Source organism: Alexandromys fortis, unplaced genomic scaffold (genome assembly GCF_014885135.2).
Source record: "Alexandromys fortis isolate MF-2015 unplaced genomic scaffold, M_Fortis_MF-2015_v1.1 scaffold_181, whole genome shotgun sequence".
NCBI classification, from domain to species: domain Eukaryota; kingdom Metazoa; phylum Chordata; class Mammalia; order Rodentia; family Cricetidae; genus Alexandromys; species Alexandromys fortis.
In genome coordinates, this window is record NW_026068069.1 from 960,692 (window position 1) to 974,509 (window position 13,818).

Sequence of the window (13,818 nt, forward strand, 5' to 3'; positions counted from 1 at the left end):
GGAAAATTGTCCCTGGCAGGGCTTGAAATTTTTTTCAACTACCAATATAATGGGGCAGTCTTTGAAAACATGATCTAATCTGTACTGGTAAGTGCCAATCTGTAACGAGGTTGGCAGCCCTGACTCGGGGAATTTGTCTCTGGGAGCAGATGAGATATTCAAAAGTGGATTAACAAGAGTGGAGGAGCAGGCCCAGCGGAGAGCGGACCTCAGGGGGACGCTGAGCAGCAACTTCCCCTGGAAATGATTAGGGCAGCATTCCTCGTGGGCTATGCACACGCTTGGCCGTTCTCACTCGGCTCTCTAATGAAGTGAGTGTGAACCACGCACACGAAAGGACACAGGTTGGCCTTGTTCCCTAGGAAGAACTGATTTTGGTCGGGGATGTTGGTGTCTTTTTTAGAATAGTTTGCCTGCTTTATTTGACACCCAGGTGTTTGGAATCGATTCATTCCCGGATGTCAGATACAGGATGGTGTTGTTTTCTTCTCTCCCTCCCTTCCTTCTTTCTTCTGTCTAAGGGTGTAAGTATCCTGCCATGGCTAACGAAATGTTGACACATAGCCAGAGTAAGTCCACAAAAGGTGTGTGGCTAGATCACACACGTGAAAGGGCTGTGAGCCCACAACTGGCATCAAGTGGGCACTGATCAACACAGCCATGGGAGGAACGAGAAAGTCGGGTTCCGATAAAGCAACCAGCCAACCAACAAACAAAAAGAAAAGTTTCAGCTACATTCATCAGTTTATTAGCTCTCAGAATGAGAGGGTCTGGCAGATGCTAAAAGACACAGCCCTTGTATCCAGATGGTTCTCTCGCATCATCATCCCCCACACAGCACTTTTGCAATCTCAGTGATCAAACTTCATTTTAAATGGAAATTCTTTCCAGGTCTCATTCAACAGGTCTGACAAATGCAGACCAGATTTATTCATTTATTTTTTCGTTTTGGCTGTGCAAGAGAGAGAAATGAATAATTTGAATTTTAAAATTAACTTTACACTGTTTTAGTAAGGAAATACTTGATTGCAAGCAGCACATAGCATATATGGTATCGGCATATAGCAGCTATCTTTAAATGACTCCACCTTGACAGAAACCACGTATTTTCTAGGTCTCAAAGGAAACTCTTAGGCAAGAATCACTTGGTTCACTGTTTCCCTTCTAGGTTAGATAGCTGCTGTTTAACCGAGTGGTGGGTATTCCAACCACATTGTGTCACAAGAATGCCAAAGAAGTCCGTTGTCCCCTAAAACTTTAAAGGGGTTGGTGAGATTGTTCAGTAGATAAGATAAAGACCTGAGTTGGGATGCCCAGCCCCCACATAAAAAGACTGCTTGTTTATGACCCCAGTGTCAGAGAGAAGCAACAGGTGGATCCTAAAAGCATACGCACATGCATTTATTACACACACACAGGCTCAACATTAGAAATATTTATTGTCCCAAATACTAAGACAGTTAAATAAGGATGGATTTACTTTAAAACTACATTTTAAAGTAGTATGAACTAATATATATGAAAAAGTAAAGGAGCTGTTCAGCTACATGAATGAGATTATATTGGTTTAATTTTCTTAAAACGACTTTTAATAATTTTTTGTCCTTTCACCGATAAATATGGAATATCTCCAAACGCAGGAGACTGAGGCAGAAATATCGCAAGTTCCAGGTGACTGAAGGCTGCATAGTGATTTCTAGTCTAGTCCAGGCAGTGTTGTGGGATCTTATAACAAAAAAACAAATGAATAAAACAAATCACATGCACAATGTGTGTGTATGTATGTATTATGTATATATGTATACATATCTATAAACATACACATAAAAATAAATATAGTTAGGTGCACATCCAAACTGCCTAGGCTCCGGAAGATACAGAAAACTTAAATAAATAAATAAATAGATGGAAAAAAATAAATATAGTTGTAGCAGTAAGGCCAGAAAGATGATACTCCAAAGAAATATAATTGTCAAGTGTATTTGTTTACTTAAGGAGAAATGGGTTGATGTATATTCAGTCAAATTTCTTAACTACAAGTGCCTATTTGTTGAGAGTTCTAAGAAGAGGCAAGGAGTTCAGATATTCTAAAGAAAGCAACAATAACTAATTAGCAGAACAAAATTGCAGTCAAGTGAGGAGGATTTCCACAGCTTCTTTTATTGCTGACACCCTTAAACTGGTCCTTGAAGGCTTCAATAGTCAGGAGAATTATAAAGACTGTACAGAGAAACTGAGGTTGCAAAAGAAAAAAAAAAAACTGCTCAAGCCCAGAGTTGTGGAAATCCTTTGGTTGATGAAAATGGGGATGAGCAGACAGTTCTGAATAGATGACTTAGGTCAGAATTCGGGAAGCGTTAAATGGCAGAGGATTTGGTAGTGGACAGTGGTCTGGGGACTGAATTAGCAGATATGTTCTGTCTTTCTTCTCAGCACTATCTTCTGCTGCTATGGGAAAGCGCCAGGGGCAGCCAGTGATCCGTACATTTTGTCCATCCAGAAGGGAAGTCTTTGTCTGATTCTCTCAAACCCATAGCTCACCCCAACTTCCCGTGTATTAAAACAGTGTCAGCATCATCTATTGCCTGGCTGGAGCAGGCGTGGCCATGTCAGAGGAAGTGTGTCACTAGGGGAAAGCTTCGGCAATATGAAAAATAGTCTAATAAAGTCCCGTACACATCAAGTGCTAGCCAACTGGATCAACACAGACCAGCATGATAGGGGATAAATATCCTATCTGTCTGTCTAGCTATAGCCACCTCTTCTCAGCACTAGGGAGTTAAAGTCCAACTCTTGTACGTGCTAATAAAGATCAACCACAAATTAACTATTTCATCCTCAAGTTGTTTTCCTAAGTATTTTATCACAGCAACAGAGAAACAAACTAATACAGAAATTGGTACCAAGAACACAGTGTATTTCTGTGATGAATCTGTCCATATTATTATTATTTTTTTGTGTGGGGGAGGTGGAGGTGAGGAAGGACCATGGAAAGAGTTTGGGCTAGAGATGGTGGCCATTTTAGTGCTCAGAGTTGAATGAGATGATTTAGGAGTTGGGAAAATAAAAACTTACGAGAGAGGTGCAGAAATGGAGGTTTAACCTGTTAAGTTTTGGAGAGAAACAGAGATACTACCAAGGCCTTTTGTGTGATATTTTGGATTAAGAGTCTGTGTACATGGAAACTTTGCTTTTCTGAGGCAATCAATGCTGACTGGTTAAAGCTAAAGAGCAGCTGTGACGCAGAAGAGACCAGCATCATTGAGACCAAGTCTTCTGGGTAGCATTTCCTTAGGGGCAGCACACAGAAGCTGTGGTCCAGAAATGGCCAAAGCTGCACCTCAAGCTGTTAACCAAATTGTAGTATTAAAGGGATCACGGAGAGCTGCTGAGGGTTGGCACTGTGGGAGGGCAGGAGTTACCACTGGAGAAAGCACAGCCTTAGTTCTAGCATAAACTCTAGGATCGAAGGGATTTCGGGGAGTAGCTGAGGCTTTGCACCATGTGACAGGGTTGGAATTCCTGAAAAGAGGCCAATTTAGGCCACAGGTGAAGGTGCAGCCACAGTTGTAGTAGAGACCTGACACAGCTGGAGGTGCCAAAACTGTGTGGTGACAACCAAGAATAGCAGCAGGTGAGGTCCAGAGCTGGCCTGGGCCTAGCAGACAAGCTGTGTGCACTCCGTCTGGCAGAGCAGAGCGGGTAGAGCTGCCAGTGCCCTGTGGAGGTCAGAAGAGCGTGAACGAGTCTGGATGTTAGGCGCTGAACTACAAGACTTGGAGCTAATTGCTTCACTTTGGTTTTGCTTAACTGTGATTGAATTTATGTCCTGGTTCTTCCTTCTTGCAGTAAGAAACTATGTAATTTAGTTTAGATTTTATGGGAGATGACAGTTAAGAGTAGACATTTTAAAGACATTGAACTTTTAGTGTTGGAATTTTAGAAATAGTGGACTTTTAACGTCATGATGTGCTTTTTACTGTGAAATTGACACATAATTGCGGCAATAAACAAGAAAGAAATGGTTATAATTCAACAGTCACGTATTTGCATTAATTGTGTTTTGCCAGCTTGACAGAAACGAGGGTCCTCTGGGGGTGGACACCCACTTGAGTAGTTGCCTCCATAAAATTGGCCTGGGGGCATCTATGGGACATTTTCTTGATTAGTGATTTACATAAGAGGGCCCGTTCCACTGTGAGCGGTGTCACCTTGGACAGGTGGTCATAAGTTAGAGACAAGAAGAAGCAAAAGGAACAGGCAATAGAGGGTGTCTGTCATAAGTTGTGTTCCTCCATGGTCTGATTCAGATCTTCCTTCCAGATTCCTGCCTGGAGTTTCTTCCCTGGCTTTTCTCCATAAAGTATTATGTACGGTAAAGTGAAATAAAGCCTTTCTTCCTCAAGTTGCATTTTTCTCAGTGTCTTACCACCGTGATAGAGAAGTCAAACTAACGCATGACTATTTCTTTGTTCTTATACTTAGGTCTGAGTTACCTTGATTTAGTATTTACTTAACCCAATGCCTCTTTACAGTTTTGCTGGGTGGTTACGCAAAACACAATTACAGAAAGAGCTGCTCCATTTTACCTGATCAAATTGTATATTCTATTTTTGAGCTTTTTAAATTTGATCAATTACCCAACAAGTGTGAGATGAGCAAGGACTGTCAGAATACTGTTTCCAGAGAATGAACAAAAACTTCAAATAAAATTTTGAGATTTATAACTACTTAAAACTAGAAAATCATCGCAAGCAAAGATGACATCAAAATACCTACAAGAATCACTCTCCCCTCCCCTTGATGTTATTTTACAACCAGAAAGTGTTTCTCTACTTCTTACCGAGAATTACTTTGGTTTTTAGATTCTTTGCCTCTGCAATTTCCCTACTGTTCATTTGAAGATGATTCCTTGAGGGCAGTTTTTTTTTTTTTCAGGAATAGGTTGATAGGGCTCATTGTCCTCTGTGCTTTGTATTTACACAAATATTTTTAACGAGACATACAGCTAACCCATTGAAAATGATTCAAAATGATTGGCTGTATATCGGTTAGGATTATATGACCTCAAAAGATTCATAATAATATGTAGTTCCAATACTGATTTAAAATGTCATAATTTGATAAGCAGCCCAAACTATTGGTTTTTTTTTTTTTGGAGTTTGGTAATTTTTCATTACTAAATAATCTTGGATTTTAAAGTATGAAATAAATCTAACAGTAGAACAAAATAATTAATTTGGTTCAATGCATAAATCACTTGTTAATATTTCATGGAAGACCAAAATCCATTAAATCTTCAAAATTCTCTGTAACAGGTAAATAAAATGCTTTCACTTGTTCTTCTGTTGGCCTCCAATAATGCAAACCAGAAGTTGTAGAAGTCCAAATGAAGGCAGAGAAGCCAAATTTCAGGAGAAATATGTCATCTTATTAAACTCAAGGAATGATGTAATTTTTCAATTCATCTTAAGTGAATAAATGCAGATTCATGTTGCCACAAAAAATGTGGGTCTTGTTCCCCTCCCTTAAGTAAGATTTTCAGACCACATCCTTATCAGCCCTAGTCAGAATGTGACACACAGTTGTGTCAACAATTAACCTAAGCCACACCAGGGGGACAACACCGTGTGTCCTAGTCTAATAACACTGTGAAAGAAACATGGGCCACGTCCATGGCAGTGCATCTATCTAGAAATGAGATTTTCTGTCTTTCCACACGAAGGTCTATTTGTTTGTTTATTTCGGTGGCATTAGAGTTTAAACCCAGGACCTTGAAGATGCTAGGCAAGCACTCTACTACTGAGGTATATCACTCTCCTTGGACCTGGTCGCCCTGCCCCTTAAGCTGCCCCTAATCCCATTGTCTGCACAAAACCATCCCAAATCTAAATGTTAGAAATCACAGAAACTAATACAAATGCAATGGAATAGTTTAAGGCATTAGCCATATTCTGCATCTGCCTTTGATCGGTATCAGCTTCCTTAAGGATGCCGAGGCAGTGGGGGAGCCTGAGGACTCTTCTCACTGATTCAGTGTATACTGTGTCTCAGCAGGAGAGGAGCCTTTGTGTGTTGGTAGACGTTATGGACAGCAAATTCAATATTCCTGATCAAAGCCACACCAAGTTTTAATATTAAGTCCACTTAGGTGTATTGATAGTATAAAACCCTGGGTAGAAACTGAGTGAAGATGACAGATTAATTGCCCTCGGAGGAGCACAGACATCCAGCCACAACCGCACACATCTTGTTGCTATTTGTGCTGTAAAGACACAGCTGATAAGAATCAGAGGTCTGTGTTCTCTCTGTCCCTGAACACTTTCATCACGGGAACACAATAACCGCAGCGCTGGCCATCTCCTCGGTCATTGTTTGGGATGTTTTTCATTTTAACATGAAAGCCGTATCTTAGGAGAAAGGGGGTGAAGTCAGGAACGCTCACAAGGAGCCGCTGGTTTTCATTTGTGTACATTGCTGTTTGAGTTTGTGATGCTGAGACCTCAAGAAGGAAAAAAAATGCCTCTAAGGAAAAGGAGAAACATATTTTCATGTAAAGAGAGAGTGAGGGGGAGAGCAAGAGGGAGGAAGCACGGGTAATGAGGTTGAGAATGAGAACAACTGAGTAAAGAGAGAGCAGGCAAACAAAGGCCTAGTCTGTGAATGAAGAACACTCACTAAACCACTCTCTTCCTTGAGTACCACAAGTGCTGTGTGGTAGTTGCACAGCAACATAACCCAATGAGAAGTTATTCAGTCTAACTATACCTGTGAATTTTATGCATAATGGTGGTAAAATTAAAAAAAAAACACAGGTTTTCCTAATTTTCTGAGAAATCGCCATCCTGACATCCAAAGGGGCTGTACCAGCATGCACTCCCACCAGCAATGCAGGAGTGTTCCCTTTACCCCACAACCTCTCCAGCATAAGTTGTCATCAGTGTTTTTGATCTTATTCCATCTTATACTTGTAAATCTCAGAGTTGTTTTGATTTGCATTTCTCTGATAACTAAGGATGCTGAACATTTATTTCCTTAAGTATCTTTCAGCCATTTTAGATTCCTCTGTTGAGAGTCCTCTGTTTAGGTCTGTACTCCATTTTTTTTTAAATTGGATTATTTGTTCTTTTGATGACCAATTTCTTGAGCTCTTTGTATATTTTAGAGATCAGACCTCTGTCTGATGTGGGGATCTTTTCCCATTCTGTAGGCTGCTGTTTTGTCTTGTTGGCTGTGTCCCCAAGATCCAGCAATACCACTTTTGGGTATATATGTAAAGGATGCTCAATCTACCACAAGGACACGTGCTCAACTATGTTCATACCAGCATTGTTTGTCATAGCCAGAACTTGGAAACAACCTAAATGCCCCTTGACCAAAGAATGGATAAGAAAATGTGGTACATTTACACAATGGAAAACTACATAGCAGAAAAAAAATAATGACATCTTGAAATTTGCAGGCAAATGGATGAAACTAGAAAACATCATATTGAGTATGGTAACACAGACCCAGAAAAATGATTATTCTATGTATCCACTCATAAGTGGTTTTTAAGCATAAAGCAAAGAAAAAAAAAAACGCTCTACAAATGACAATCTCAGAGAAGCTAGACAACAATGTGGACTCTACAGCCAGGCCACCCATACACACATAAATACACACACAAACATACCTATGTTTCCCACCCCTACAGACTACCCACACACACGTACAAACACACACACCTATGTTTCCCACCCCTATATCCACACTCAAACTACCCATACACACACACACACACACACAAACAGACACCTATGTTCCCCACCCCTGCATTCACACCCAAGTCACCACACACACAAGAAAAGAGATTGGTCTTTAAATGCCCATGATCTCGTGTGGGGAAACATTGGGAGCTAGAATTCACATACTTCATATACTAAAAGTATGTCTTCCAGAATGATCTTCAGCTTATTTTTTGGAAAGCTACCATGCGTCCTAATGTTCCATAGCATATCTCTCTTTCAGTTTATGAAACCCAAGAGAGGAGGCTTCTATTTCTTCTATGCCACAGCATTGGCTGTTCCGTGCTGAACACAATGCCGCCGCTGAATGTGGAATTATTACATTTGGGGAAATAGCACATTAGGGCTGTATTCACCCAGATTCGGTGAGAATTTATCTTAAAATGTGGAGCTCAGTAATGTTCTATGAAGGGAACTTATTAGGTGAATTCCACGGCCTAATCATATATGAACCTCCGCATGGGCCACATATGTTCCGCATATGAAAAATTTTTAGCAAATTTTACTGTTACCATGTAATAAAACTGCCCACTGCCCAAATGAATTCTATCCATTTGAAGTGATTTTAGCAGTGTTATCCTGGTCCCACTCTTGACTAGCCGGTATGCCCCCTAGTCCCACCTTTTCCTTGCATGTTTCTCTATCCCTCTGTTGACGCCTGCGTTCCAAGTTTGTTTTACCAAAACCAGGAAATGAGTAATTTCCGTTTCTACTGTACACAACCCAAAACACTGACTGCAAAGAACTATATCTGTCCCTTTGCTTTTCTGCTGGAAACCCCTTTATTTGTAGTTTGAATTAACTCATTTATAGTATTGTATCTATCAGATATTATTAAACATATTCTGAGGGAGGACTATAACCAAAAATATAGCACAAAACAATGTTCACTACTTCTAGAGATTTATTTATGCCAACTATGATGTTACACACTTTCTGTGCTTTATCTCAATCATTAAACCATTCCCTCAAATCATCATCTCAGGGAAATAGACAGGAGTCAAAGCTGGGCATTGAACCCTCTACCCCTTGATGTCTGCCTCTATTCCCTATGCCTCCTATGCCCAGCACAAGTCACCCTCACCTTGGACCAGTCACCAACTCGCCATACGTAGCACTTCGAGTAGTCCTCACAGTCCTCCGCCTCCCTGGGTCGGGTGGAGAGGACACACTTCTTTCTTGGGTTAGTGCACCTCACGGTCCTGTGCCGCACGCCTTTGCCACACTTGACTGAGCACTGGGAGATAATATTACAGGTCTGAATAGAGCTGGTTCAGGCTATGGATTAAGGCATGTCTATAATAGTTTCTATCATTTCTCTTACTTTTAAAAGGAAAGCCAGTATTTTTTAAACAGAGCTTGTCTATCGTTTTATATCATATAGCAAACTATGAAATTACGTACCTAGATAATTTTTCTGTGTGTCTACATGGGGGTGGACTTTGCACATGTGTCACGTGCGTGTGTTTGTAGGGCTCCATGAACTTACACACCTAAATTGCTGGAGAGGTCACTGAATGCATACAATAAGTGGTGCATACAATTATGTTAATATATATATATAATGATAATGTGAGTTTGTCACTGTGGATTTGCATGGAGCACACTTGTATGTGGCACACTGCAAGCTTATAAGGCTGTGTGGTGCAGTGAGCTCACCCTGGTCTAAACTGCAGCTTTATTACTTACATAGAGTTCTTGAGTGAATGAATTCCCCTAGGTTATACTGCCCATATATATAAAAAATAGCAAATATTAAGGTTCTTACGTGTGTGCTTATATGTAAACAGTTGACCAAATAAGTAAAATTTCATTGCTTGCACAAATAAAATGATTGCTAAATGTTGGTTCCCTTTTAATATTCAGAGACATGCAAGGAATCAAATAGACATGTTAATGTGTGACCCTTCAGCAGTGCTCATACGTGAGAAAAATCAAAAGTCTAAAATTAACATGAAATGGTCTATGGGTTATGTCAATATCTTTTTAGGTTTTCAAACTTAGCTCTTTTCCCTTTTATCTGCAAAATTAGCAGTTTTACCTATCAGTTGTCATGCATAGTGATTTGGGACATGACACAAAAAGATTTTGTAGGAGCGAAGAGTCCGAGGAGGAAAAAGGGAAAGAATCAGGGTATGTCCCATACCTCAGACCACACTCCTGCCTCCCACACTGTCATGCAGTCCTGGCCCTCACAGCGCTGGGCAGTCGCGGGCTTTGGCCCCAGGCAGTCCCTCTCCCAGGCTCTAATTAACGTTCCGTTGTTCAGTTGCTGGGTGCAGGCCACTTGTCTGCTCTGCACGCCTTTTCCGCACGTTCGTGAACACGTGGTCCATTCTGTCATCATCCACCTAAAAGCAAAGCCAAGGTCATTGGAGACAAATTAAAAGCTGTCAACTTACCACGTATTCCACACTTTTGGAGTTAGCAGAAAGTCACAGTAATTTATGTTAATTTTCCTTAAATTGCAACTACTTTGAACATACTATACTTCAATGTTCCATAATGCTTATCTCTGCAATGTTCTTAACTCTCAAGATAGATATGCATTGCCATTCCTAGTGTTCTATGTGTTAACCTTTCTGCTCAACAAGTACTTACAGAAGCATGGATATAAAATGTTTTGGAATTATTCCTTTTCTTTGCATTACAAATAGTCACAAAACCCATATGCATTAGGAACCACAGCCATCCTGGCTGTTTACAGAAAGGCAAATTGAATAATACAGAGATTCAATAAGTTAGGAGATATATGGTATATTATTTAGCCAAGCTACCAATGAGCTCGCACGTAAATACAGATATATGAGTTTATTAACATGATCTCATTTTAGCGATCCTTGGGACTCTAATAATTTTTTTCAGTCCTGCTTATTCAATCACTCAGTAAGTACACACATACACCCACAACCCCCGCCCCCCCACATTTTAATAGATGAAGAGGTTTTAGTTACAATGATCAGGGTAGTAATATGTATCTGTTACTGTTACTCCTAATGACTTGAGGTGTATCACAGGGCTTAACCATTTATTCTAATTTAACTTCAGGAAGAAACCAGGTCCTATGTTATGAATAGTCTCCCTTCTTATTGTTTTGTATTTACTCATATTCTTGCAACATGGAGGAGTCACAAAGCCTATATGCTGAAGTGGAGTGAGGAGAATCCCAAGGCACTGAGACACAGCATAAAGCTACCTTGTAAGGGGTCACAAAAATATAAACACGGTGACGGACAGTCCATCTGATACCTGAAATAGCTTCATAGCGAGTATAAGGAAACTGTGAATGGCATGACTATGTGGGCCCAAAGGATGGTTCACATTCCAGAAAATATGGAGAGGATAGAGTTGGACTTTACTACACTAATCAGAAGGCATGGAATTTAGAGTCACGTAGATTATTTTGTATGGCTAGTCCAGTGTCAAAATGACCCAGCAAGTTAAAGTTACTGAACCAAACCTAACAATCTGAGTTCAGTGGGGTCCCATGTGACAGAAGGAAATAATAATCTACCCTGCTTGTTTTCTTCTGAGCTCTGCACTAGTCCCTTGGCTCCTCTCTACAAACAAACAAACAAGCAAATAAGAAAGAATATCCCAGTCTGGAGAGAAGGGTCAGTGGTTAAGAGTATATATAACGTAGTTAAAGAGAAACAAGATAATTTAAGTTAGAAAAGCTGGCTAGAAACAAGCCAAGCTAAGGCCACATAAATAAGTATGAATAAATATCTGTGAATTTATTTGAGAGTTGAATGAAGGGCCCCCTAAGAGAGAAAGAAAGAAAGAAAGAAAGAAAGAAAGAAAGAAAGAAAGAAAGAAAGAAAGAAAAGAAAAGAAAAAAGAAAGAAAGAAGTTACATGCATCTGCATGTGTATATACATACGTATGTCTAAATATACCAAGACAACCGGCTCACTATGTATAATGTTACTTGTATGTATTATATTTACTGTCTATTTTGTATTCTGTGGATTTTTTTGGAGATGTATGTGATGGGTTTTACTGATCAACAGTGTAATAGGATCTAGAATCAGCCTGTAGAAAAATCTCTGGGGAAGCCTGTAAGATATTGTTGAGATTAGGTTAACTGAGCTGGGAAAAACCACATTAAATGGGGGCAGCACCACTCCCTGGACAGAGATCTTGGGCTTTAGAAGAAGGAGAAAGTGAGCTGATACTTCTACAGATAAAACGTGATGAGTTCCTGCAGTCCCAACTTCCCCACCATGATGGACTGTACAACTTCAAACTGTGAGCCAGAAAGGCCCTGTGTTCTCTACCTCGCTTTCCGTTCTCTTCGCATTTACTTATCTCTTTTGTATATGTGAGCTCATGTGTGTGAATAAATGTATAGATATGTGTTTCCTATGTCACACATGTGGAGGTGAGAGGACAAGTCATGGGAGTCAATTTTCTCTTTCCACTGTGTGGGACCCGGGAGTTGAACTCAGGTAGTCAGACTTGGTGGCAAGCATCTTTATTCCCCAAGCCATCTTGTGCTCCCTTAGGATGCTTTTGTGATGATATTTCATAATGGCAACAAGAAAAGGGGCATAGAGTGTGGATGGTCCTAGAAATTATTTCCTGAAGAGACAAAAGAGAAGCAGGGGGAAAAAAAAAGAAGGATGGGCTCTGTCGGCAGATCTTGGAAAGATTTCCTTCCATTATCCAATTATGTCATGTTCACTGCCTTCCTCATTGGCATTGCTTCCTGTTAAAGACATCGTCTCCCTGTCCCCTGGAAGGAAGATAATAACGTATAACTTCTAGTCTGCTGCAAAATGTCTCACTTTTCGTAGTTTTCGTCAAGGCATCTTCTCCGAGGTGACTTATGGCATCAGCTGGTAAGCAAATGCTGAGAACCACATGATTTATTCTGCCACAGAGAGGTGGGAAGCAACCAAGACATTCTAGTCTTAAAATTATAAGCTCATTCGAGATCCCTGATGCAGCAGAAAAGGCTGGTGCTTTCAACCAACAGTATACATAAACTGTGGTTTTAAGTTAAGAGCATCTCATAAAATAATTGAGAATTTAACACCTTTAATCCTTGCTCTCTGGAAGCAGAGGCAGGCAGATCTGTGAGTTTGAGGCCACCCTTGTCTACAAAGTGAGTTGCAGGACAGCCAGGGCCACATAGAAAAACCCTGTCTCACAAAAAGAATAAATAACAATAATAATCTATCATTAATATTACACATAATTATAGATTGATATTAACATTATACATAGTAATAGATTTTTTTAACATTTCAATATCAATATTGAAAAGAGATAGAACAATAGGTAAAGAAGTCTTAGTACTCATGGAAATATAAAGAGTCCAGATTCTTTCCTGGCAGGACAGAGCACTAGTTCTACTGGTTTCTCTGTCCAGTGCTGACTGGAAAGGACTTAGGACCTGCCTCCTGCCACAAAAGACTTCAACATCAGCCACCCAATTACACTACTTCATAAAAAGAGCATGAATAGTCCAGGTGCACAGTGGTGATAGGATGCATAGCAACATGCTTTCTTCTGCGAATTCTTGTCAAATCATTCCTGTGTTCTGTTAGAAGTATACAACCTATGTTGGGGTTAGGACTGTCAGTGGAGAAGGAAAAATTAGAAATAACACCGAATCCACAGCAAAATAAGTCTTGAAACCTCAACACTATAAAGAAGAAAAAGATTCTCCAAACATCTTAAGTTTTCACAACATGGAATGAACTCACTCAGGAGGGCTGAATAATTTTGTTTGGTAATACAGTGGGAACAGGGAGATTTCAGCATATAAAAGGGATGGAAATGAAATCCAGAAGTGAACATTTACCTAGGCAATACTAATTTCCAAAGAGATAGGTACAAAAGCGAAATTAGCTTAACTGGCAGTTTTGCTCCTCCAACCACATAGCCCCTCCCATGTTTTCCTTTTGGAGTAGGACGTTATAGGGAAGATTAGCTGTACAGGACTACAGCGCTGTACATTTTTTTTTTTTGCACGTTTAAGATTAGTGTATGCAAATTCTCTACAATTCAATTGCAAAAGCAG

At 40.0% G+C, this 13,818-nt stretch overlaps 1 protein-coding gene and 1 long non-coding RNA gene across 2 annotated transcripts in view; one reads left to right on the plus strand and one right to left on the minus strand.

Moving 5' to 3' along the window:
• Positions 1-13,818, plus strand: part of LOC126487845 (uncharacterized) — a 182,091-nt gene that overhangs the window by 87,282 nt on the left and 80,991 nt on the right. The window lies entirely within an intron of this gene.
• Adamts19 (ADAM metallopeptidase with thrombospondin type 1 motif 19) overlaps positions 1-13,818 on the minus strand; it is a 175,119-nt gene that overhangs the window by 13,386 nt on the left and 147,915 nt on the right. The window contains exons 20-21 of the mRNA XM_050120872.1: positions 9,934-10,138; positions 8,872-9,024 (exon numbers count right to left, since the gene is read on the minus strand). Of these exons, the coding sequence (XP_049976829.1) occupies positions 8,872-9,024; positions 9,934-10,138 (358 nt within the window). The remainder of the gene's footprint in view (positions 1-8,871; positions 9,025-9,933; positions 10,139-13,818) is intronic.